Source organism: Labrus bergylta, chromosome 5, assembly GCF_963930695.1.
Source record: "Labrus bergylta chromosome 5, fLabBer1.1, whole genome shotgun sequence".
NCBI classification, from domain to species: Eukaryota; Metazoa; Chordata; class Actinopteri; order Labriformes; family Labridae; genus Labrus; species Labrus bergylta.
In genome coordinates this window covers 6,195,865-6,218,044 of record NC_089199.1, presented here as the reverse complement: position 1 = coordinate 6,218,044, position 22,180 = coordinate 6,195,865, and the positions used below count along the sequence as shown (strand labels likewise).

Here is a 22,180-nt window from a genome sequence, read left to right as displayed (position 1 = left end):
CTACTGTGTCTTAGTGGTGAATCTCGAGTATGTACAGTGATATTAATATCAATGCTTCTCTTGCACCGGGGTAGATATCTGACAAAGTGAAAAGCTGCATGATGCTGAAACAGCCTTTAATAACATTTTCAACAGCAAATATATAAGTGATACATTTGACTGTTAAAAGAAATCAGGATGATAAAAAAGCACCACTTAACACATGTACAGGACAAAATTAGCAGAGAGATAAGAGATACCACTTTGTCCACAAGGGGACGCCAAAGTTGACACAAACCGAAAGTTCCTTGCAGGAGCTTTTGATGTTCATCTCTTCATCTTTGTTTTACAATTAGAATAGCAAAGATAGCCCTTTTCCAGTCTCTTATAATGTTTGTGAACAAAGGAGAACCACATCTCTGACATGCCTCTAAAAGCTGCTCAAGTACAGTTCAAGACCTGAATCATCTGTGGCTTCTTTACTTTCAAAAACCAAATATGTCTTGCCAACAAGTAAAGATGAGAAGAAACAAAGACCAGGACCAGTCAGACCAAAGACCAGTCAGACAAATGTATCAAATTTTCATCTTTCCGAAGTTCTTATAAAACAAACTATTTTGGCATGAATACACAACTTTAAATAAAACATCAAAGATATTATGGCTGCAGACAGATGTTTTCCCAGTTATATTTAGGAAATATGTGATATTAAAAGTCATTTTCCCATTATTCATTCTTGATGCTGAAGTACATGACATAAACTGGTGTAACCTTCTTTTAAGTGCCAGGATAATAAAAAGGAGACTAAAGTTATGGGTTTATTTCAATATGTAGCTTATGATGGCTGAAATTTTATGAAACGTTTGACATAATTTGTGTAGGCCTAATCGTCGTCTTGTTTTTGAGGCAAGATTAGTTAAACATTCCAGAAAGGTCACTCGGGCAACTGACATATGGCAACTGGTCCATCTGGTCTGGGAGAGAGCAACTAAAGAAGGCACAACAGAGCAGACGGGGTGAAAAATAAACTCCTCACACATGACCCAGCTTCTCTAAAACATGTAAAGAATGTCACCTGACGGGAAAATTCACGAAGATTCACGAAAACAAGACGTGATTTCAAAGACCGGGCGAACCTGTCTGACACAAACAGATTCCAACAGCGTCTTCTCTGCTGTAGCAGAAGCCAAACTCGCGTCATTCACAATAAACAAACAGAAACCTTAGCCTTCATGTGATTTCTGCTTCAGCCGTGTCATCTCCATGTTGGTCCTTACAGCCTTTGAGCAAAGTTCTGTTTTGTCTTTGTTAGCCAGTTCCGATCCACCCACCCATCCTGGTCTACTTCATAAACTTGACTTAGACTTGTGAGAAATCGAGCTTGTGATTTTCCAACAATGACACATAAGTCTTGTATCACACTGGTTCTCTATATTGGGTATTACCCAAGTCTATCAGAAACAGAATCACAAAGAAAAAAAAAGACATAGGAACTATATAAAGCTGTATAAAACATGGACACAGCCTCAGTGATGTCACCCATTGGTTTCTGAAGAAGCACTCTGATACCAAGTGATTCTGGTTGCTGTATTAGAAATGCTAACTCTACGTAACTTTTGATTGATATAGAAACAGATCAAGAGGTGGAGTGAGACAGGTCTTCAGCATTTCAGCAAAGAGCTACAATGCACCTGCTTGTCAGTCACAATCTCTTCAAACTCTTCCTCCTAATATAAAATCAAAGTAGAACAATGATAAGAAAAAACACCCTTTGTACATTTTATACCAGTAAAGAAATTAGTTATAGAGACAAAAACATGTTTTGTACCAGGCTGTAAACATGTTTATTTCCACTGTAGAAATTGGTATTTCTAATATGGGACCTAATAGGGAATCCTTGGCTTTTGGAGAAAGCCTCAAGTGGACACTTGAGGAACTGCAGTGGCCTCACTTTTCAACACTGAAGGTTGTTGCTTTATTAGAACATCTTAAAAATAAGCAACCATTTGTTGTGCTTGAAGAGTTTTCATCAGCATTGAAAGCCTAAGTTATGTCTGCTCAGGTTTCACAATGACAACATTCCTGTGCACAATGAGGCACAATATGACAAATAGTCTATAGCTGAAATTTAAGCTAACAGGCAACACGAATGGACTGTGGTGTAAAACCTAAAAAAAAAAAAAACTTTCATTTTCCATTATGACGGCTGCTAGCATAATGAGCAGAGTTGATACTTAGACGACAACCTGGACTGTTGGACAATCATGAGTACTTCATACAAGCCCAGTAAAATGCTGCTTGTGAACAATAATATTGGATACAAATATGTGCATGTTTAACTCCTCAAAGCATCACAAGTATAAAGAAAAACAAGTAGGAAAACATCCTGTGTGTGAAGACAGAAAACGTAAATTTCTAACAAATAATGTAATATAGACAAAATCATCTTGTTTGCAATCCATTTAACCACCTGACCGTTATCGTGAAATGCAACATACAGTACAAAATGTAGTTTGGTAGAAGGTCAGTCCTTTCCATCACTTCTGTTCTTCTCCTATTGGTCGGTTGGTTTTGATTTGAGGGCAGCTCACAGCAGTGTGCAAAAGCCTTTCTTCTTTTTCTTGGGGGCCTCCAGCGCCGCTCTAGTGGCCATTTCAAACACCTCCCTCACGCCATCCTTGGTCTTTGCAGAGCACTCCAAGTAACCGAAGGCACTGATCCTGTTGGCCATTTCTCTGCCTTCTTCTGGTTTCACCGGCTCCTGCATGGTGATGTCAGATACTGTTGTTAGTGACTGTAAACTACAGAAGCATATTGCATTCACTTGAGAAAAAAAAAAGTTCTGTTTTACGTTTATCTCAGAATAACAAGAACATTTTGTACGAAAAATTAAAAATCTTCTTTTGTTTTTCTTGAATTAGTGAGATTGTTCGGGATCCACTATTCAATTAGGAACTATCTTGATCATTATTATTTTTCGGACAAAAACTACAAACATTTTCTGGCTTACAATTTATTCATCTGCTGCTTTAATCTGTTGTGCGTTTCAGTTAAAAGAAGAATGTGCGACTTTTTAATCCAGTAGATGTCGCCCTTTAGCACCATCATTAAACCAAAACAAACAACAAACTGCTGTTTGGTGACACCTCCGCTATTCAGAAGCCTCCGCTCTCCTACAGCGACACACCTCCAACTTGAAGAGTTATCAATTAGAACGCACCATTTAGCGCAAGCGATGGACAAAATTGTCCTTTGCTCAAGATGATTTCCTGGGGTCTGCATTGCTGTGTTAGCATGCTAATGTTAGCACACTTTTGTTAACTCATAGCTTCATAGTGCACATAAATTGACACAGAATGATCGAGATCTAAAGACACTTATGTGACATCCAAATAAACAGTGAGTATGTTATTTTTCTTTTCTAGACTAAAACAGCTTTATATGCAAGGCCATCCCGTCCATGTAAACATAATGTAAACACAGCTCTAACAACAATACAGCTGGCAGGACTCATGCTTCTCACTCATTGTAGACAGTAATGACTCAGAGAGACATTCACAGAGGTTATACTTCTGCTGTATTTATGTGTAAAAATGTTGCACATTCTTCCTTTAATTTAATGTGTTTGTTTTTGACCATGAGTCGGAAAAACAAAACAAGCAATTATTACAGAATGTCTTTGAGTCGAAAATAGTGAGTCAGCTATAAAGAGCTATAAAAATTAAGAACATATTTTAAAAACAATATGAACTATTAGTAGAAAGATGTAAACATGTTCAGTCCATCCACTCCCCAGAGATTTATTTTATATAATGTCCATAAGTAACCCGAAAGTCTCCATTGAAATTAAGGATACAAATTGGGTACCAACGCCTAGGTACACTACTTCATTAACTGTTAGCTACGTCCCTGTCATACATGTTCAGCCACCGATGTACGTGTGACCATGTGAAACTGATGACTTAGTGCTACTCTTTGTCGAATGGTTCCTGGTTCCTACAGAAAGGAAAAAGCTGACAGAGGCCCCTGAACGAGCTGGAGACTTTTGTTAACACGTCTCTATTATCAGCTGGACCTGGAGAAGGACAAGAGAGGCGGCCTTAGTGCTGTGACGCCGTAAACTACAGGCTGCTGTCATTATTGTATGAGTGAAAGGCCTCTGACAGCCTTTTCAGAAAGCTGTCACTGTTGGAACCCGTGGGGAAGTTACCTTTTAAATGACAGACAGGTGTAAAAAAAATAAATAAAAAAAATAATAATAAATATATATATATATATATATAAATATATATATATATATATATATATATATATATATAAAAAAAAAGGGGGGGAAGAGAGCATTTCGATTAATGTTCAAGAAAAACGTCTATGGTGGATCTTTGTCTCCTGAGGTCGGTAAGGATCTTTGAAGCAAATTTAAGGTGCTGGTTAAACACAGGGGCTCATTCAGCTCGTGAGCAACTGGCAACCCTGAGTTCCCTTCAGGTATAACTAAAGTATTTCTGAATCAAACTCTGAGTTGTACAAATAAAACAAACATATGTATTTACGATATCATGATGATACTGTAAAAAAAATGCTGTGTTGTATTCATCACACCGGTATCAAAGGGTTACTTTGTAATAGCCAATACTTAACCGACGGTATTGGAAAGGAAAACTGGGTATGGAAACATCTGTATTTTTATTATGTTAAGGTCAGGTTACACTCATTCAACAAAGTTATCTCTCATTCCAGACAGGATGTCATCATTCCCACTTAGGGGAAAAATATCAAGCAGAAAAATAAAAAAAATGTCTGATGATTTGATGCTATGCTACACTTATGAATGCTGTTATGTGCTAACTGTAAGAAAAACTAAAATGGCATAATGACTTTTCCTTTTTTTAAAACAGGGCATTAGTCTTGGTCTTGGCTTGAATTTGAACTGTTGAGCTGTATTCAATGGAAATGATAAGGAAACAGTGCAACTATTCCCCGGACAGAAGTGTAGCGTATACATACTTTTACTTGAAGCTATATTAAAATGAAGCAGCTAGTTTTAATGCAGTGAGGCAATACCTTTCATGGATATGTACATAAATAATTCAGGTTTAAGTGCCAGACTATTGAAGAGGTTCCTACTTGCCCTTGATTACCCTCTTCCTCTGTTTATTGGCCCTCTGAGGCTTCCGTACCTGCTTCATCTTAGCCAGCTCTCTCCGCGTGTGCTCATCATTCCTCAGGTCCTTCTTGTTCCCCACTAGGATGATGGGGACGTTGGGACAGAAGTGCTTCACCTCGGGCGTCCACTTCTCAGGGATATTTTCTGTCCCGGGAGACAGACAAGAAGTGAGCTGAAACACTCGAGACAAAGAGGGAAGGAGGGGGCTTGACTGAAAAAAAAAAAAAAGGGACTGTGCAGAGTCACAGAGCAGAACACTTCTCATGATGGATTGCTCTGCAGACTGCTCGAGGCAAAAATGTTTTTAGCTGCACTAATCCTGTTCTCCATCAAGGCATTAAGATGTTTTAGAACAGCTTCCAAAGCTTGTATAAACTGACTGGACAAAATATCACTTTTACACTTTTTAAATCATGTTTTCTGTAATACAAACCACATTAGTTATCTTCCTGTACTGCTGCTGTCTCAGTCTGGTTTATCTTACAAAAGCTAAACTGTATACACATATTGAAAGTTATAGCATTAAGCATTTTATTCATTTATTTATTTGAGCCTTTTTGCCTTTACTGGACAGGGAAGCTCAAGAGAGTCAGGAAATGTTGGGTGGAAGGGAGAGGGGGACGACATGCAGCAAAGGGCAGAGGTCAGATTAGAACCCAGGGCCACTGTGATGAGGACGAAAGCCTCTACACATGGAGCGTGGACAAAAGCGATAGCCTATCTAGCGCCCCACAAATTTGGCATTTCTAAACAAGTTACTAGTTTTTTACCTAAACTGTCGGGGCTGTCGATGGAGAAGCACATGAGGATGACGTCTGTGTCAGGGTAGGAGAGAGGCCTCAACCTGTCGTAGTCCTCCTGGCCTGCAGTATCCCACAGCGCCAACTCCACCTGGGAGAAATCAGAAACAAAACAATGAGGAGAAGTTACTGAAAAACAAGTTAAATACTTGTAGAGTCAGGCCTGTTTAAGCTCTTTTAAAATAATATATAACCTGCACTTATAAGCTAAAAGCAAGTTTATTGTATGGACCTCCCTTTACTGTTAAGGCCTAAACGAGCTGGTCATAATAAATGTATCGCATACTGTGAACCTTTGCAGTGAAAATGTAAACAAAGGTTTTTCTGCGGCATGCTGTAAGTCGCTTCCTCTGACACCGACTTATCGACTGAGGTGGCAGGCATCAAAAATCACTTTATAGGAATAATTTATCTGCTCGCTGGTTGCCTTGTTTACTTTGTATGTAATGAAGAGGCATTAGCATGGATTCAGCCTGTGTTTTAAAACCTGTTAAAAACTTTTACCGGAAGTTTAAGGGCTGAAAGAGAAAACGAGCTGTCTGTCCAGTGAACAAAGAGATGTTGCTCATCATTCCACATGAACACACTAACACAGAACATGTCATGACATCAATAGTGGTGACGTTTATTGTCTCATTCACAGAGAGCCTGAGCATACTGACAGTATGACGTGTGCTGCATCTGAGATATTTTCCCAGGGACAAATGCTTCACGTACCCGGAAGTTGAAAATGTTACGTTTACATAACCTCAGGAGGACATTTAGCTCCACATGCTTCGCATATTGATCATAACTTGTGATTTGAACGCTTAACCACAGCTCTTTCCTTCTTTGAATTCCTTCTTTGGATATTTGCTCCTCATCACCATAATCAGCTTTATGAGTCTATAATGTTGTCTGTGTTGTGGAAATGAACTCCGGGAATGGCCTCATCCCGTCACACCACTGATTAATTCAATTAGGGAAAGTGGGAGATTAGCGAGCATCCATCCAGATACCTTCTGTCCCTGAGCAGGCATTACCAGCCGGTCTTCACTCGGCTCTTTAGCTGACTCACTATTTTCAGCGAAGGGGTGGAAGTTTTTAGAAGTTTTGAATCCTGAAACTTTACTGAATGACAATAGATGCTGCTGAGCCCACAGAGAGCAAACGCATCAGTCAACTGTCCCAAAATAGCCGTTTGCAGAGGCAGAGGGTGGGAGGTGGCAGCCGACGGGAGAGATAGCATGAGCAACCAGAGCGATTATGTTCCCACCGGACCTTTTCGTAGGCTGAAGACTTTGGAGAGAAAGAAGGGGAAAAAACAGCTATTTTAAGAGACTGCTCAATCCTCGGAAGGTGAGAGAAAGAAATGTTTTTACCCTCGAGAGGGGAGGAGCGGGGGAATCAGATTTAGGGTCTGAGAACAAAATCCAGCTGGTTGTGTAATGGGCTAATTCTCAAGGGGCCAGTGTCCTTTCGAAAGAGGAAGGAGGGGTAACTTAAAGGGGGATGACACATATCTGTACCAAATTTATCCCAGCTAGACCACTCCATCATAGATCCATTACTTTATATTTCAGGTCCAGACCACAACAATTAACCCCTCCTTGCCTCCCGGTCAGAGTACAACCAGGACAGGAAATGAGAGATGCTTCTCGAGCAGATGGAGGAGGCAAGGAGGGTCTTGATGTGAGGAGAGGGATTGCCAGGAGACATCGTTGTTCCTTGTCTGAACAGGAAGCTGGGAAGTAGAGTCATTTCCTGTTTTGCCAAGCTGTGATCCTGCAGCGGTGGTCGGCTCAAGAGAACAAAACCCTTTGACATAACAAACCATCTGCAGCTAAGATTCGACCATCGCTGAGTGGCTCCTGTGACTCAGAGTCAAGATGTTACACAAACTTTGGAGAAGGACTTTAATGGTTTCATAACCCTGTATTCATCTGCAATCACTATCCACTTGCTGTGTGGCAACTTTTATTAACACACAGGTGAACAGTAACAGGAGAGTCAGGAGTCAGGGAAAGCAACACGTTTCTTTGAAGTGTGTGAAAAAATCTGAAAATGTAAAAGCTTTGTTAAAGTAGAATTAATGGCTGAACTGTTGTATCTAAACCATTTTATCAGAGTGTCCAAAATGTATTTGTGCTGACACAAATTCCCAAATTGGATCAAAAAAGTCACAACAATACTACAAAAGTGTGTCATTTAATGAAACTACTCATTATAGCTGTGACACTCAAACATCTAGAACCGACAGATATTATATATTTGAAAGATGTTTTTCTTTTTTAACAATTAGTTGAACTGCTTTCAGGACCTCAGCTTGTTTGGGAGTTATAGATTTTTTTCAGTGCTCATAGTTCAAGAGGTTTATTCAGGAGCAGATTTTCCTTCTTAACAAACAGAGCCTGTCATTAAAACCAGTTTTAAAAAAACACTTTCCAAAACAGTTTCAAGCTGAAATAACTGCCACATAAGCACCCACAGGGTGTCCACCTTGTGGTAATCAGTCTGTGCCCTGGACTGGTCATGGATGTTATCAGAGCTTATGGTGCGTTCCATTTGATCTCAGAAGTCGGAAATTCCGGAAAAACCTTCAGCAGCCCGAGCTTAAAATCCAACATGGCTGCTACGTGAATCAACAGTAATGTTTGAGCTTGGACTATTGTGTAGTGTGTTGTTATCGCCTGGTATAAGCTGACAAAACAAAGGTACACCATGTTGCTTGTCCGACTTGTTGCAAACTAGTAACTGGGACTTCAATAACCAAGGTAAATAAAACTAACTCAAGCTAAAGGTACTAAAGAGTCTAAAAACATATTGGTAGGCTTTAATCTGAAATCTCAGTCTGTTATAGGATATGAAAGTTAAAGATATAAAATGTACAAAAGAAGACCTCAGACAAACAAAGGTGATTGTAACACAACAGTGTGATCTTGTATTTTACCCTTGATACCTGTAACTCACAATCTGGGAGTTAAACAATGCTATTTTTTGTATTCCCATGCCTCCTACATGAATCATTGTTGTCAACACTGTGTAATCCGACTCATGACTTAGTTGACAAAAACAGAAAGACTTTCACACATTTCCAGGCTGCTTCTTCTGCTGTCAAATCAACAAACCTTTTTACAATCGACCTCGATGTCAGCGATGTAGTTCTCAAACACTGTCGGAACGTAGACTTCAGGAAACTGGTCTTTACTGAAAACAATGAGAAGACATGTTTTCCCACAAGCTCCGTCCCCGACAATCACCAGCTTCTTCCGGATGGCTGCCATCTCTGTTGGGAAACAAGAAAACAAAACTTTGTCACAAACAGACGACAAAAAAACAGGCTGTTCAGTGCCAAATTCATCAGCAGTACCACAACAGGAAAACAGTTATCTTTATTTCTATGGGAGATAAAACTTGTCATGCTGCTGTAGAAACAAGCCAAATAACACTCTGTTTTTGAACTTTACATGACGGATGGTTAAATTATGTGCAGAGACTGCAGAAGGAACACGAGTCAGATCAGGGACACAGTGTTGTTCAAAACTTTCTGCTCGTGCTGTGTGACTCCAAAGCGACCGCTCTGACATCTCTGACTGACAGCACCGCATCACATTACACCTGAGGGAGGGCTCCTTGATCTGCACGCTGTCACAGACAACTGCAGGCACAGGCCTTGGGTCCCCCAATGCCACATCATCAAGACTACAAAAGCTTCATAAAGAGCAGAGGAGGGGAGATAGTGGAAGGACAGGAAGAGGAGGGGGTGTTGAGACAAGTAAGGACATGAAGGAATGTGTTATCAGGCTTCTGCTCCGCCCTGTTTGTTTCCCTCTGAAAAGTGTGGAGAAAGAATAAGCGTCTGGGAAATCGGAGCAGCTGGTAAAGTACTTCTAGGGAGATAAAACACAGCCCTTCTTTTGATCCCTCCAGATGTTTTTTTTTTAGTTCTCTTAAGGAACACTCTAATAGTAGATGATAACCTATTTATCTCTATATAGACAGCTCTGCATTAAAAGAAGCATGATAGCAACCTGTACCTCTTTATATTAGCTGTAGTATTAGGAGAGCTTTAGCATGTGTGTAAATCAAAGACTGTTTAAAATATGTAGATGTTGCCCACCTGACATCACTAATTGGTTTGTGCGGCCCCTTTTGAAGTCTTGAACATGCATGTTTATGACAGGAGGGATTTACATTATACTTCTCTATTCTGGATGACTGCTAAGCATGGTAGCAGCTTGTCAATCCCAGGCAAATGGTAAAGGGACTTGAGCCTGTATAGCACATTTCTAGACTAATCAAATTCACACACCGATGCAATGTAATGTGACCATCAGAAGTAACTAATCCTATTCATACACATGCATACACAGCTGCCGAAGCAGAGGGAGCGGTTCAGGGTTGACTGTCTTACCTAAGGACACGGCGGGCATGTTACTACAGGAGCTGGGGATCGAACCCCAAATGTTCTGGTTAAGAGATGACCGACTTTACCAACTACAGCCCTGCCCTAAAATGTACTTCTCCTCAACCTTTGTCTTTATTGTAAATGGGACTGTAATGGACTAAATTAATACCAAGCTATGTTGAAGAAGACTTGTAACAAGTGATTGAGACCATAAACTCATAAGGAAAATGTTTGCTGAGTAAATAAAGCAACTGAATAAGATGAGTCGCCCCCTGCTGGACATTAGAAAGTAAGCAGGTTTAAGGCTCTTCTGCATAGGTTTCACTTTTGGAACTTCAGGCTCAGTTGAATTCTTATATGCAGCCTAAGATGTCAACTCTCATTTAAAAATGAATTACCCAACAAACAACAAAAATCTGAAATCGGATAGGCTATCCCCACGGGTCACCACAAAATCCTAAACTATGACGGCTATGGGCTTTGTCAGAGATGGGGCTTACTGGAGGCGGCCATGTTAAAATGAACTACTTTGGCTGTGTTACAATAGGCTCCTGGTAGCTGCACCCCTTTGTTAGTTCTTTAAGTGATAACTTTGAACACATTTCCTTTTTGAATCCTTAAAGTGTCAAATATTTACATGTTTCCACTCTGAAGTGTTGCTTATTTAGGTTAAAATATACACGATAATATAACATCTGTATGATGTTTCAATGGTAGTATTTAAAGTAGAAATATTTACTGGAGATAGAAAAGGTAAATACATGGTATTTATTGGTGTGTGCACACAAACTTCATGCCATCCCTGCATAAGTCAGTGTTCCAGTTGGGCCAACCCAGTCACCCCTGGCTGCTTGCTGTAGTAGGTCAAATAGAGGCAACTGTATGTATCACAGACTGTTTGATAACTAGTTAAAAACTACGTACAGGAACTTTCAATCTTACAGCTATGCTTCAGACCTGCACGATGAACCAAGAAACATTTCTGCAATAAGCCCAGACGAGAGCTGGTTGAGTGGGTGCAGGCTGCGAGGGTATGAGTTTGCCGTGCACCTGATGGATGAGCTGAAGCCCTGCTGCCTGGGAGCAGCTGTGCATATAGTCATTTGGCTCCTCACCTCATCCACTTTCTGCCAGACAGTCTTGACAGCAACCCTCTTCACGAGGGCACCCACTTATCAGGGGAAATTAATCTTTCAGTGCTGCGGGGGGAAACTTTGGTGTCGAGCCTGCCCCAACCGCCCACGTCAAGTGTCTGTTCAGAGCAATGGCAACGACCCTTTCAGTAAGAAGCATCAAACCAGTCAAATAATCACAAATATGGACTGAAGTTATTATTCACTCTATTGTTGGTTTGGCAGCAAACAGGTGAGCAGATTGGTGTCCATAATTTCATTTACATTGCTGGTTACCACTTGGTTTTCTTCCAAGGTCCACTTTGTTTTATAACCAGATCTGACCATTTACAGTAAACACATTACACAGAGAAGCTAAGTCAGTCTTCCATTTGTTTTGAAGGACACAATTGAGTGCACATACACAAAGAGAATTAGACGGACATGTTATCATACAATGATTCTGCTAGAAGAATTGTTCCTCACTTGGGTGATTCTTTTCAAGGAGAGTGATCGATGCAAATCGTGTTTAAGCAGAAATAATGAAGCAACAGCGAGCAGCCAGTTAGCTTAGCTTAGCACAGTGATTAGAAACAGGGGGAAACAGCTGGCTTTACGTGAAAAAGAGGCTTTCCTGCTTTCTGTTACCTAAGCCTATAAAGTAAGGGTTGTATTGTCAAACTGCTGAACCAGAGCCAAGAAATCAGCAAATACTCACGTTTGAGAAACTGTGACCTGAGACTCTTTTTTTAATTTAAATTATAGCTGCTTTTAACATATCTCAAATAAATGTTTACCAATCTTATCGTTCACTGCACAAATGAGTAGGGGAAATTATTGTTTAAAAAGCTCTTAAAAAACAACACACACAAGAGAATACAGTAATACCCAGCCATGTTTCCATGGATATTTGGCATAACCAGTAGCGATCCGGGATATTGTGGATGTGTTTTCTTGTTTGACAGTTTTATTAACATCTTTAGTAACTGGTTTGTCAACATTTTCTTCTTTTCTCCAAAAGCACAACTCCTTCTGCTGCAGTGTGTTCAGTTACAGCAGCTCAGAGAATCAAGTTTAAGTTTAGGCTGCTTCAGCGAAGTGCTGCTTGTACTGTGTCATGCTCACACCTGTTATTTCTACTTGTTTAATGAGTATTAACGAAGTGAGCAAAATCTCCTGAAATGTATACAGCGTAAATATCAAAAATATCAAAAATATTAAACAAAAACAGAATATTTACTGAGAACATAACAACCTCTGTTTCCCTTCTCTAAGTGGGCATATTGAGTGTCTTTTGATTTCCAGGAAAAAGCCAAGGGTACCAGAGATTGTCCTGAACTACACGACGGGTTCAAAGCCAAACAAGTGGGAGACAGCAGCACTGAGGCCTCAGAGGCTCACCCTGTGAAACAAAACAATCCACTTCCTGTTCTGCGAAGCCGGGGAGGAGCGTTTGGCTGCAGATGTGTTTGGACAGGCCTCAGCTGAGCCGGGACACAGAGAGGGCTGCCAGAGGCAAAACAACACACACACACACACACACACACACACTCTTACATACATTATTACTTACGTGCATTCACTCTGACTGCTCTGCCTCAATGGCAGTGATATTTGGAGATGATTTACAGACATATTGACAGAAGGGAATGATGCTTGAAAATGTTGCATATAGTCCCTCACTGTGCCCAATACTTAACCCCCATATGATTGATTCAATAGCTAATTTAACTGCTAATGGTTACTAATGACTGCAACAACTGAGGGGGAACTTAAGATGGCTGTGGATTAACAGTATTCACCAAGCAGTCATGTTTCTGCGATGTCATGCTCAGGAAGCTTAAATGCTGTTGGTTCGTATAAATTTGAGTTACTGGCAAATATTTCGCATTTAAACTGAAATTCAAATTGAAATGCTATTTGACCGGTGAATAAATCTAATAATATCGGCACACTTTGTGATAACATTAGCCGATACTGATACTCACTGGATAAGCTAATATTGGCCCATATTATTGGCTAGCCAATGAAACGGTTGGGCACTAGGGTAGAGGTACTCTGTGGTGTATCAAGTAGAGGTGGGGGAAAAAAAATAATGTATGTAAAAATCTAGATTCTTATCTCCTGAGATTTTAAATAGATTCATTATTTCCAAAAATCCTTTTTTGTTTTTTTGGTTAATCAGTCACTCCCTGCTAAGCGCTAAGGATAGCTCTTCAACTCAGCAGAATGCTAAATAGAGCAGCAAGAAATTTAGCCAGTCTCACAGAAGACTGGAGTAGATCCTGAAGTATTTACTAATTCATAAACAGACTTTGAATCATGAATCCAGAATTGCTTTGAATCGAAAATAGATGCAGAATCGAATCGTGACCCCAAGAATCGAAATCGAATCAAATCGTGAGACACCCAAAGAATCCCAGCCCTAGTTTCAATATCAACAATTGATAACTCATATAGTATATACAACTGACTTACAGGAACACAGGAGTACAACATTAATGAGCGTTTGAGCTCCCCAAACATAAAAATCATGTGACACCTCCTGGCACGAGAAAAAACAAACTTCAATAACAAATCAAGCCTGTTAATCTTGTTAATGGCAGAAAAAACAACAACAATTCCTTCTCTGCACATCCAACCCAAAGCCTGATCTCACCTGAATTCACTACTGGATGAAATGTGACGCCGAGAGATGAACCCTTTTGATATAAGCAGTGACAAAAAAATAAATACTTCAACTTTAATCAGTCGCCTCAACATAACCATAACTCAGTTCAGGGTGCAGGCATTTCCTTTCACCTGTCACGGTGACTCTACAAAAAAATAACCAAGATTTATCCTGTGGTGGAGAGGAGTGTGCTAGAACATATCCATTTAGCCTTCAGTCATGCTGAGGTAGACAGAGGACAAACTATAACTGTGAGACAGCAGGAAGCACCTCCTCCTGGCTGGTTACAACAACAGAGAACAACTTAACAAGGATAGAAAAATAATGCTGAACAGACTGAACTTTAGTCAACCAGTCCTTCATTAGAGTTTTTTATTTATGAGGGATAAACCAAAAACATTTATATTTTTTTTAAATGCCAAACACCAATAAATTTAAATACCTAGACTTTATCATTGGCTGATACTGATGAGAAACCTTCCAGTACCAGAGAGATAAAGTGGTATCCAAACTTGGAGTTTTTCTCACACTATTCAAATGTGGTCGTTCAATATTTAGTTCAGTGCCACAACAAACTCCTATTCCAACCTAAGTGTCATATTTATTTGTAAGACTAACACACCCATAAGCACAATCTTTTGGTTGGAAGTTAAAACACTTCCAACCAACATCTTCCTAAAGCTTTCAAGTCACATCACCATTGTTTTTTATCATAACACGTTAAATTATATATAGCTTGAGAAAGAGAGAAACAAGCTGGGCAAAAGTTAGCGGCAGCTCAGCTGGCAGTCCTCATATAGACCCATCTATAAGCATTAAAAAGACACCGTAGCACAAAATTTCTTCTATTAAGAGTTTTTAATGTTTTCAATAACCTGATCTGTTCTGTTTTCAAGAGAGAGAAAAATAAGACAGCATTACCAACATATTTACCATAGGAGAAACCCAGACCTAAAAACAAGCAGTAACTACAAACAAGCTTACATCAGCTCAGCTCACAGCCCCTCCTGACTATGCCTGCCTGGAAAAACAGTAACACGGACTTTTAACAGGATTTGAAGTAGTTCAGTGTTTTTCTTTTTACCAATTTTAAAGAACCTGTGTGTTTGTCTTGGAGAGGAGGAGACCTCTATGCATGATTTATTGACCAGATTCAAAAACAGGAACGATGAGCAAATGGAGGGTCGGTTTTGAGACAAGACCTGTTAAGTTTAGTTAATACGATGCAGCAATAAAACACAACTGAACATACGAGAGTCCAAAGGGGACCTCCTGACTAATCATTTTGAATTGTCTACTTTAGGGGTTTCCCTGCTAACTCTACATCAATGCTATAAGATTGCTAGCATCGTTGTGTGGCCTCACTCATTAAGACTGAAGGAAATAACCTGAGTTGCCCCCAGCAGCAGCTCAGCTCACAGCCCCTCCCGACGTCCAGATAATCCACCACAAATAATCTGATACTTTATTAATCTGTTAAGGAATTTACAAATCAAATCTGCCAAACATGTGCTGGTTTCAGCTTCTCATTTAGAAGGATTGACGTTACCTCAGTAAACATTTAACACTTTACGTGTATGGAATTTAATCAGACTTCACAAGTTAGTTCAAGACGTGAGTTTGTCGTCCAGGAAACCACAATGAATAATCTTATAAACTTAAAATCCTTATAATTATACATCAAGAAAGTAGACTTTAGGTGGAGATGGAAAGATTTCAGAAATGTATCAAGTGGGGGAGCTTTCAAAGTGCTTGTGAGTTCATCTTGTCTCCAAACAATGAAGAAAACTAAACACTCTGAAACACTGGGCAGCATACATAAACGTGATCCACACTGAACCCAAGGAGCCATTAAAACATGGGGAGAAGAGAGCTAAGCACCATTACTTCCAACAACTATTTGAGTAATGCCCCGGGTTAATGAACACAGCACCTCTCTCCCTTTCTCTAAGGAGGTTTCTTGAAGCTTAGGGGCCATAAACAGTTATGCAACACACAGTGAGCGGGGAGTTAGCACAGGGCAGAGCGTGACCCTGTGACCAATGAGGTAGAGCTGCCTTTCGATCCTCACACGCGTTCAAACTCAACAACAACGCTGAGCATAGACAAACATCCAACCAATAAAAAGGCCTGTTGTTTCTAGGATGATGATGAGGAGGAAGACTTTTTTTTTCATTTTGCTCTGATATTGTTCAAACAAGCAAACATATTACAGGAAATGAGCTCGAGATTGATCATTTTATTCGTCTTATTGGCTTCCTATGGGTCATTGTTGTTTCCAACAAGATAAAAACTCAAACGTCCAGACTTACAGATCAGCTGATATCAAAACTGAGAGGTTATTTCCTGGATTGTTGGTTTCATCACACAGGAGTTGTCAAGCAGCTCAGTATCACCAGATAAAGGCTTCATAACTATCAGAGCAATAAAACCTAGGCTGGACTGTTTGTCAGTTTGACAGATAATGACACACTCAGAGATTACAAGTCTATCCTAAATCTCGATGGAACAATGTTACATTTCTTTTACAACAGAATAAAAAATGACTACTGAACTTGAGGGACGTAATCTAGCATGTTTGGCTCTTCAATTACAACTTATTTCCAAGAAGCTTGTAGTGTTTTTTTTGTCTCATGAGAGACGAGCTAACAGGCTGCCAGACTTAAGATCTGAAGCGAAGGCATGCAAGAATTTACCTCACCTCTGTGAAGTCTCTGCCTGTGTGAGAAGTGGGCCAAAGTTCATAAACAGGCAGTGAGATAGAGGCTGAGACAGAGCAGAGCGCCTGCGACACCGGCTGTCTACACCCCCGCACCTCAACCTGGACGTAAAAACATCTTATCTGACTAAATCTGAAAGGCAATGCCATCATATGACACATCTGCTACGACGTTGGATGACAAAAACAAATCTAAGCAGAATGCTTTGGGGTCTTTTCAGATGAGCACAATAACAAAAAAAGACTCCTGCAGCCTCATGTGCATTTAAATTGAAATGTGATGTTCAGTGAGCTCTCTCACCCGGCAGCAGGGAAACACACACAGATCAGGTCAGCCTCTCACAGTCTTTGGCTCTATGTTACAAACACTTCAGCGCCTTAGTCGCACTGAGTCATGGTTTTACTGGTACACCCATGGAAATGATCAAATGTCCCAGCAGTCAAGCCAGCCCATGGAATATAACCCAGTACGACATATTCCTTAATGCCTTTTACAGGGAATTACCTATTATAACCATAATACAGCTAGTTTCTCATTATGTACATAAAAAATAATTAAGCTTTAGATGGCAGTTTTTTTAACAGTTTGTAAAACCCTTATTTTCCATTTTGCTGGGCGAGAGATTTAATGAATGACCCCACTGTCATGTCTGGTAAATATAAATTTAAATTATTTATTTAATCTTTTTACCAGGAAAAAACTTGAGATTGAGATTGAAAATGACTTTTTCAAGAGTGTCCTGGACAAAATAGGCAGCAGCACAATGTTTCAGACAACAACGTGCAGCCATACATACAAAAATAATAAAGATATATTCAGGTTACTGCAAGCAGCAGCCTAGCTTAGCATACAGAAGTCTCAGTTAGCCTCCTTACAGTGACGGTCTTCAGTTTTTAATAGTGACTTGTAATAGTTTTGGTCTATGGGAATTTATTTCAATGCAATGCCAGTAGTGGCCATTAGGGCAAATAAGCAAAACATAAAGAGCTTACTTTTCTGGTGCTGATGGGTATTTTTTTTCTTCTAAAATAGACAAAACTTAATACTAAAGAGACTTTATCTTCCTTTTTTTTCCAAACCAGAAATAAGATCATTCCTGAGGTTGAACTATTTCTTTTCGGGGGTTATGGTATCCTGGACACTATGACTCAATGGGCCTGTCAAAAAGAAAGCATCACATCTTGTTCACTTCTAACCACAGCATAAACAGGAATCTTCAAATTAATCGCCTGCGGTCTTGGTTGTCATGGTTAAAGACATGAATTTATCATGACTTTCACGCTTAAGACACTAACAGATACTCTGTCTCTTGCAGCCTTTCCAGAGGAAGTAGGGCAGGACGAGCAGGTTGAGTCAGCTGCTGACTGCTGGAGTGTGATGATCAAACTCAAAGACAAGAAGCAGAGGATGCACTGCTCCGAAACAATGGACACCTCATGACTCACCTCTGTTCAGTAACTCGGGTCAGAAGCAGACAAACGTAGCAGACTGGCAGACTTTGAGAGGACTCAAACTGAGCCTGGACACTACTCTATCTCGAGTATTTACATACCCATCGAAATCTGCAGCTTATTATTATTTTCTATACTAAACGATACATTATTCGGTCTGTAATGTCAACAGAATTTCTTAAAGAAAAGGCAACACTTTTAAAACTGCTTTTCTTCCCCCACCAGCTGTTCAAAGCCAAAATTATTCAGATATCGTTCAAGAAAATTAAAATCAAATGTTCACATTTTAGAACCAGCATATGGAAAAATAAATTTAGCAAATACGCTGATTTTCTGTTGGATGACTCATATATCACTCAGCTACTGCAAACGAGTGTTTTAAAAAATAGATGATACGATATAAGTGGGTGGAAATATGTTTTACAAAAAAACAATTCAAGGACAACAAATGTCTATCAGAGTGGCCAGTCAATTTAAAGAAGACAGTATTTCCTTAACATGTCAAAGTTAAAGCGACTATCAGCTTGATGAAAACAGATAGATAAATAATCATTCATCCCGGCCCTGTTATAAGCCTATGTACAGCATAAATACATTGAACATAGTGATTAAATGTATTTCAAAGGTGCTGACAACACTTTTTTTTGCAAACTAAGATTTTGAGTTCCTACTTCATATTTTATTTACACATGAGAGAACTTTCGTGATTGTAATAATTGACATACAGTAAATCTTAAGTCCTGATGAATGTGGCCCTCCTATTTAAATCACATTTAGATTTCAAGGTAAATTATACCCTCATATTTTACCCTCCTAAACCTGTTTTTGAAAATGATATTGACAGTTCAAACAATGCTCTCTAAGACACGGGAGGCTTATGACTGGGAGGAAAATGAAGTGTTTCCAGGAATAGAAACGCTCATTAGATGATTTGCCATGCGGAGTTTCTTATTGAGGTCGCACTCATTGAACAGACTGTTCAGACCAACAAGATCTCATGTGCTTCCGTGACTTTCAAACTATGCCAACAATGAAGATATCAACAGTTGTACAGAAACACTACCTGACAACTATCAGACAACCTGGATACACTTGACTGTAACATTCACACCTCCAATGATTTAAACTACTGACTGAACTGGTGAGACTGGTGAGGACGATCCACCTTCTCCTTCTCTCATCCTAGAAAGTAGAGCTATAATTAGGCTGTCGACTTGTGTCAAATGATTTTTTTTTTTTTTTTTAAATCAAACTGCTACGTCTGTTTCATATTTACCTGTCGCCAGCCAGGTGAGAGTTCTTCTTTAAATGTTAATCCCCGCTTGTTGGCTCCTCTTGATCGTGACACACTCACGCACACACTCACTTCTTGCTGCAGTATTCGCTAATTTCACAGAGAGGGGGGCTGAGGAGCGGGGCAGGCGAGCAGGATCCTCCCACCCACACCAGCGACAAGCTAGACTAAACTAACATGCGACAACTTCCGTTTAGGGCCTTCAACATAAAAAGGGGCAAGTCGTTCAAATTTTAAACCTATCATCACCATACAGTCTATTATTATTACATGTAAAAATGTCAGACTTGAGTTCAATATTTGTATTACTAAATTTAGGAAACACTGGCATCATTACTTATTTCTGTAAAATCATACAAATCACCAATTGTGTAAACTGATGCTTTTAAATTCAGAAAATCAAGCTCTGTTCATGTGCAAATGAGCCATTTCATTTAACCTTCTCCCTCATCCAGTACAAATCACAAGGAATATATTTACAGTTGAAAACAGAGGCTGTTTAAAAGAATCATCTACGCTTCTTTATAATTTATAAAAGCATGTTTATGTAGGCCTACATATACTGTAGGCTACCTAAGTAATCTCTCTATATGTAAAATGTAGTCATTGTGCTACGCATGCAATATTATTTATTTTCTGTCTTATTGGTTTACAATTTACACAAACACCTTTAGTGTAAATAAAAAATGTCTTTTGAAGGTGATGTTGCCTCTCACATATTTGTATGTAAAACCTGTAAATACATCATAGTTTTCTATATATTTTACAAAGGTATATTTTACGTTGTTATCTATAGTTTTGTCCTTTATTTGTGTTTGTATTACTGTGTCCACATTAGAGAGAAACAAAGTTGCAAAGGGCAAACATTAAAGTTGTTGCACCAATTAAATCAAAAAACCTTCAAACTTGTTGCACACCTTGCCCCACCCCCAAGATTGAATGTTTTTTTTTCTATAACTCGTTTAACTTAAAAAAAATGCAGCAACAAAGTTAATATTAATAAAGCAATGGCTAACGAATGAAGTTCAGTTGCTTTTCATTGTACACTGAAACACACATTACAGACGCTTCTTTTTTTTTTTAAGGGAGAGTGATGTTTTTTTTCACTTTTATTTTTAAGGCTGATACCTGTATTTCCGGTAATGTTATGGTTACCTATTACTAGCTTGATTGAGATGCTGCAGCCGCTGGAGTCGCCAAGGTCCCTCCTCCTCTCCCCGGTCAAAGATGACATCATCCGTAGTACAAGAAGGCTCGTGCAACAGGAGGGATGGGTGTGGATGTGAACAGAGGGAAAATCCATCACTTCATATCTTAACAAACTTCCTGCGGTCTGACAGGTGAGTTGTAGACCCGCGGGACCCGACATTTGACTTAACATTTAGTACTAACAACAAAATATAAAATATCATATATAATGGAACCAAAACTAATTTGAATATTATTTATTTTAAGTCATTATTGTTTTTCTTGACTTCTTGTACAATATACTGATATCCAGCACTCCCTCTTGTGCGGTATTGCTTAAATTGACTAAAGGTCATGCTCACTGATTATTCCTGATGCTTGTTTGATGTATTCTCAGCTTGAGGCTGACTGGAACTGTTCTGGATTTTTTTTGAAGGTCACCAAAGGTCAGAAATTGATTCAAACAACAAGGGTGGGCTTTTAAAAATAACACTGGGTGCTTATTCCTTTCCCCTGAGAACAGCTAAAATCCTTAAATAAAGATATACCGTGATAATAGTATAAAGTATATGAACAGACTACATGACATTACAATAAATATATAAGATAACTTTGATGTGTTATGGTTATTTACATATTTTGCCATTCTTATTGAAAGTGAAAGGGCAGTTTATGTCAAAGTGAAGTTTTACATATTCAATACATATTACAATTTAAATGAATATTTAGATGTATACATTCATATGCCTTTGTGTTCAAGGGCAGTTTATAATAAATTGGTATTGGAGCACCGATTGCATATGTGATGACTTGAAGGGGCGGTAGTAGCTCATTCTGTAGGTACTTGGGTTGGGGACCGGAGGGTCACCGATTCAGTTCGTGTTGCGGACCAAAGTATGGAAGCTGGTCTGATTACTGGATAGGTGCCAGGTCTCCTCCCCAGTACAGCGGAGGCCCTTGAGCAAGGTACCGGACCCCCAACAGGCCTGGCGCGCTCCCTCTAGTGTGTAGCAGCCCCAGTCTGACATCTCTCCATGAATGAATGTCCACAGCTCCTAGCTCCTGTGCAGGTGTGTAACTCGGGTCTTTGTGTGTGAGAAGCAAACCAGAATTTAAAAATGTAAAAAAAAAAACTATCTTTAAGCACCTTAAAAAAAACGATATAGCTTACTTTTATTCTTTTAAGTAGAGGATAGTTTTGGATTTATTTGACAGATTAAATTTGTATTAGTATTGATTGCTGTAAATATCAGAGGGAGATACTTACAAGCTGTGTTGGAAGTGTTTCCCCTCCAAAACCCTATTTTTACATTAAAATTTCAAAACCAACAAAAATTAGAATGTTAGGCTTGAAATGCATCCGTAGAGCACCATTAAGTTCCTGCCAAAGTAATACACTTTTAACTTCCAC

At 39.3% G+C, this 22,180-nt stretch overlaps 1 protein-coding gene across 1 annotated transcript; it reads right to left on the bottom strand.

The window, feature by feature from the left end:
- Nucleotides 1-99: 99 nt before the first annotated feature.
- On the bottom strand, nt 100-19,714 carry rhoca (ras homolog family member Ca). Its single transcript, XM_020629434.3, has 5 exons — nt 19,564-19,714; nt 9,054-9,211; nt 5,917-6,037; nt 5,160-5,290; nt 100-2,740 (listed from the first exon to the last, which is right to left on the bottom strand). Exons 2-5 carry the CDS (start codon nt 9,207-9,209, stop codon nt 2,567-2,569), a joined length of 582 nt encoding a protein of 193 aa, XP_020485090.1. The 5' UTR covers nt 9,210-9,211; nt 19,564-19,714; the 3' UTR covers nt 100-2,566.
- Nucleotides 19,715-22,180: the final 2,466 nt, after the last annotated feature.

What these genes read in the sequence shown, in the direction of transcription:
- rhoca (XM_020629434.3), bottom strand. Translation starts at nt 9,209, where the DNA reads ATGGCAGCCATCCGGAAGAAGCTGGTGATTGTCGGGGACGGAGCTTGT. An exon ending in TCGAGGTCGATTGTAAAAAG is followed by an intron (nt 6,038 to 9,053) that starts GTTTGTTGATTT and finishes GATTTCTCCCAG; the next exon opens with GTGGAGTTGGCGCTGTGGGA. An exon ending in AGCTGGCTAAGATGAAGCAG is followed by an intron (nt 2,741 to 5,159) that starts GTACGGAAGCCT and finishes ATCACCATGCAG; the next exon opens with GAGCCGGTGAAACCAGAAGA.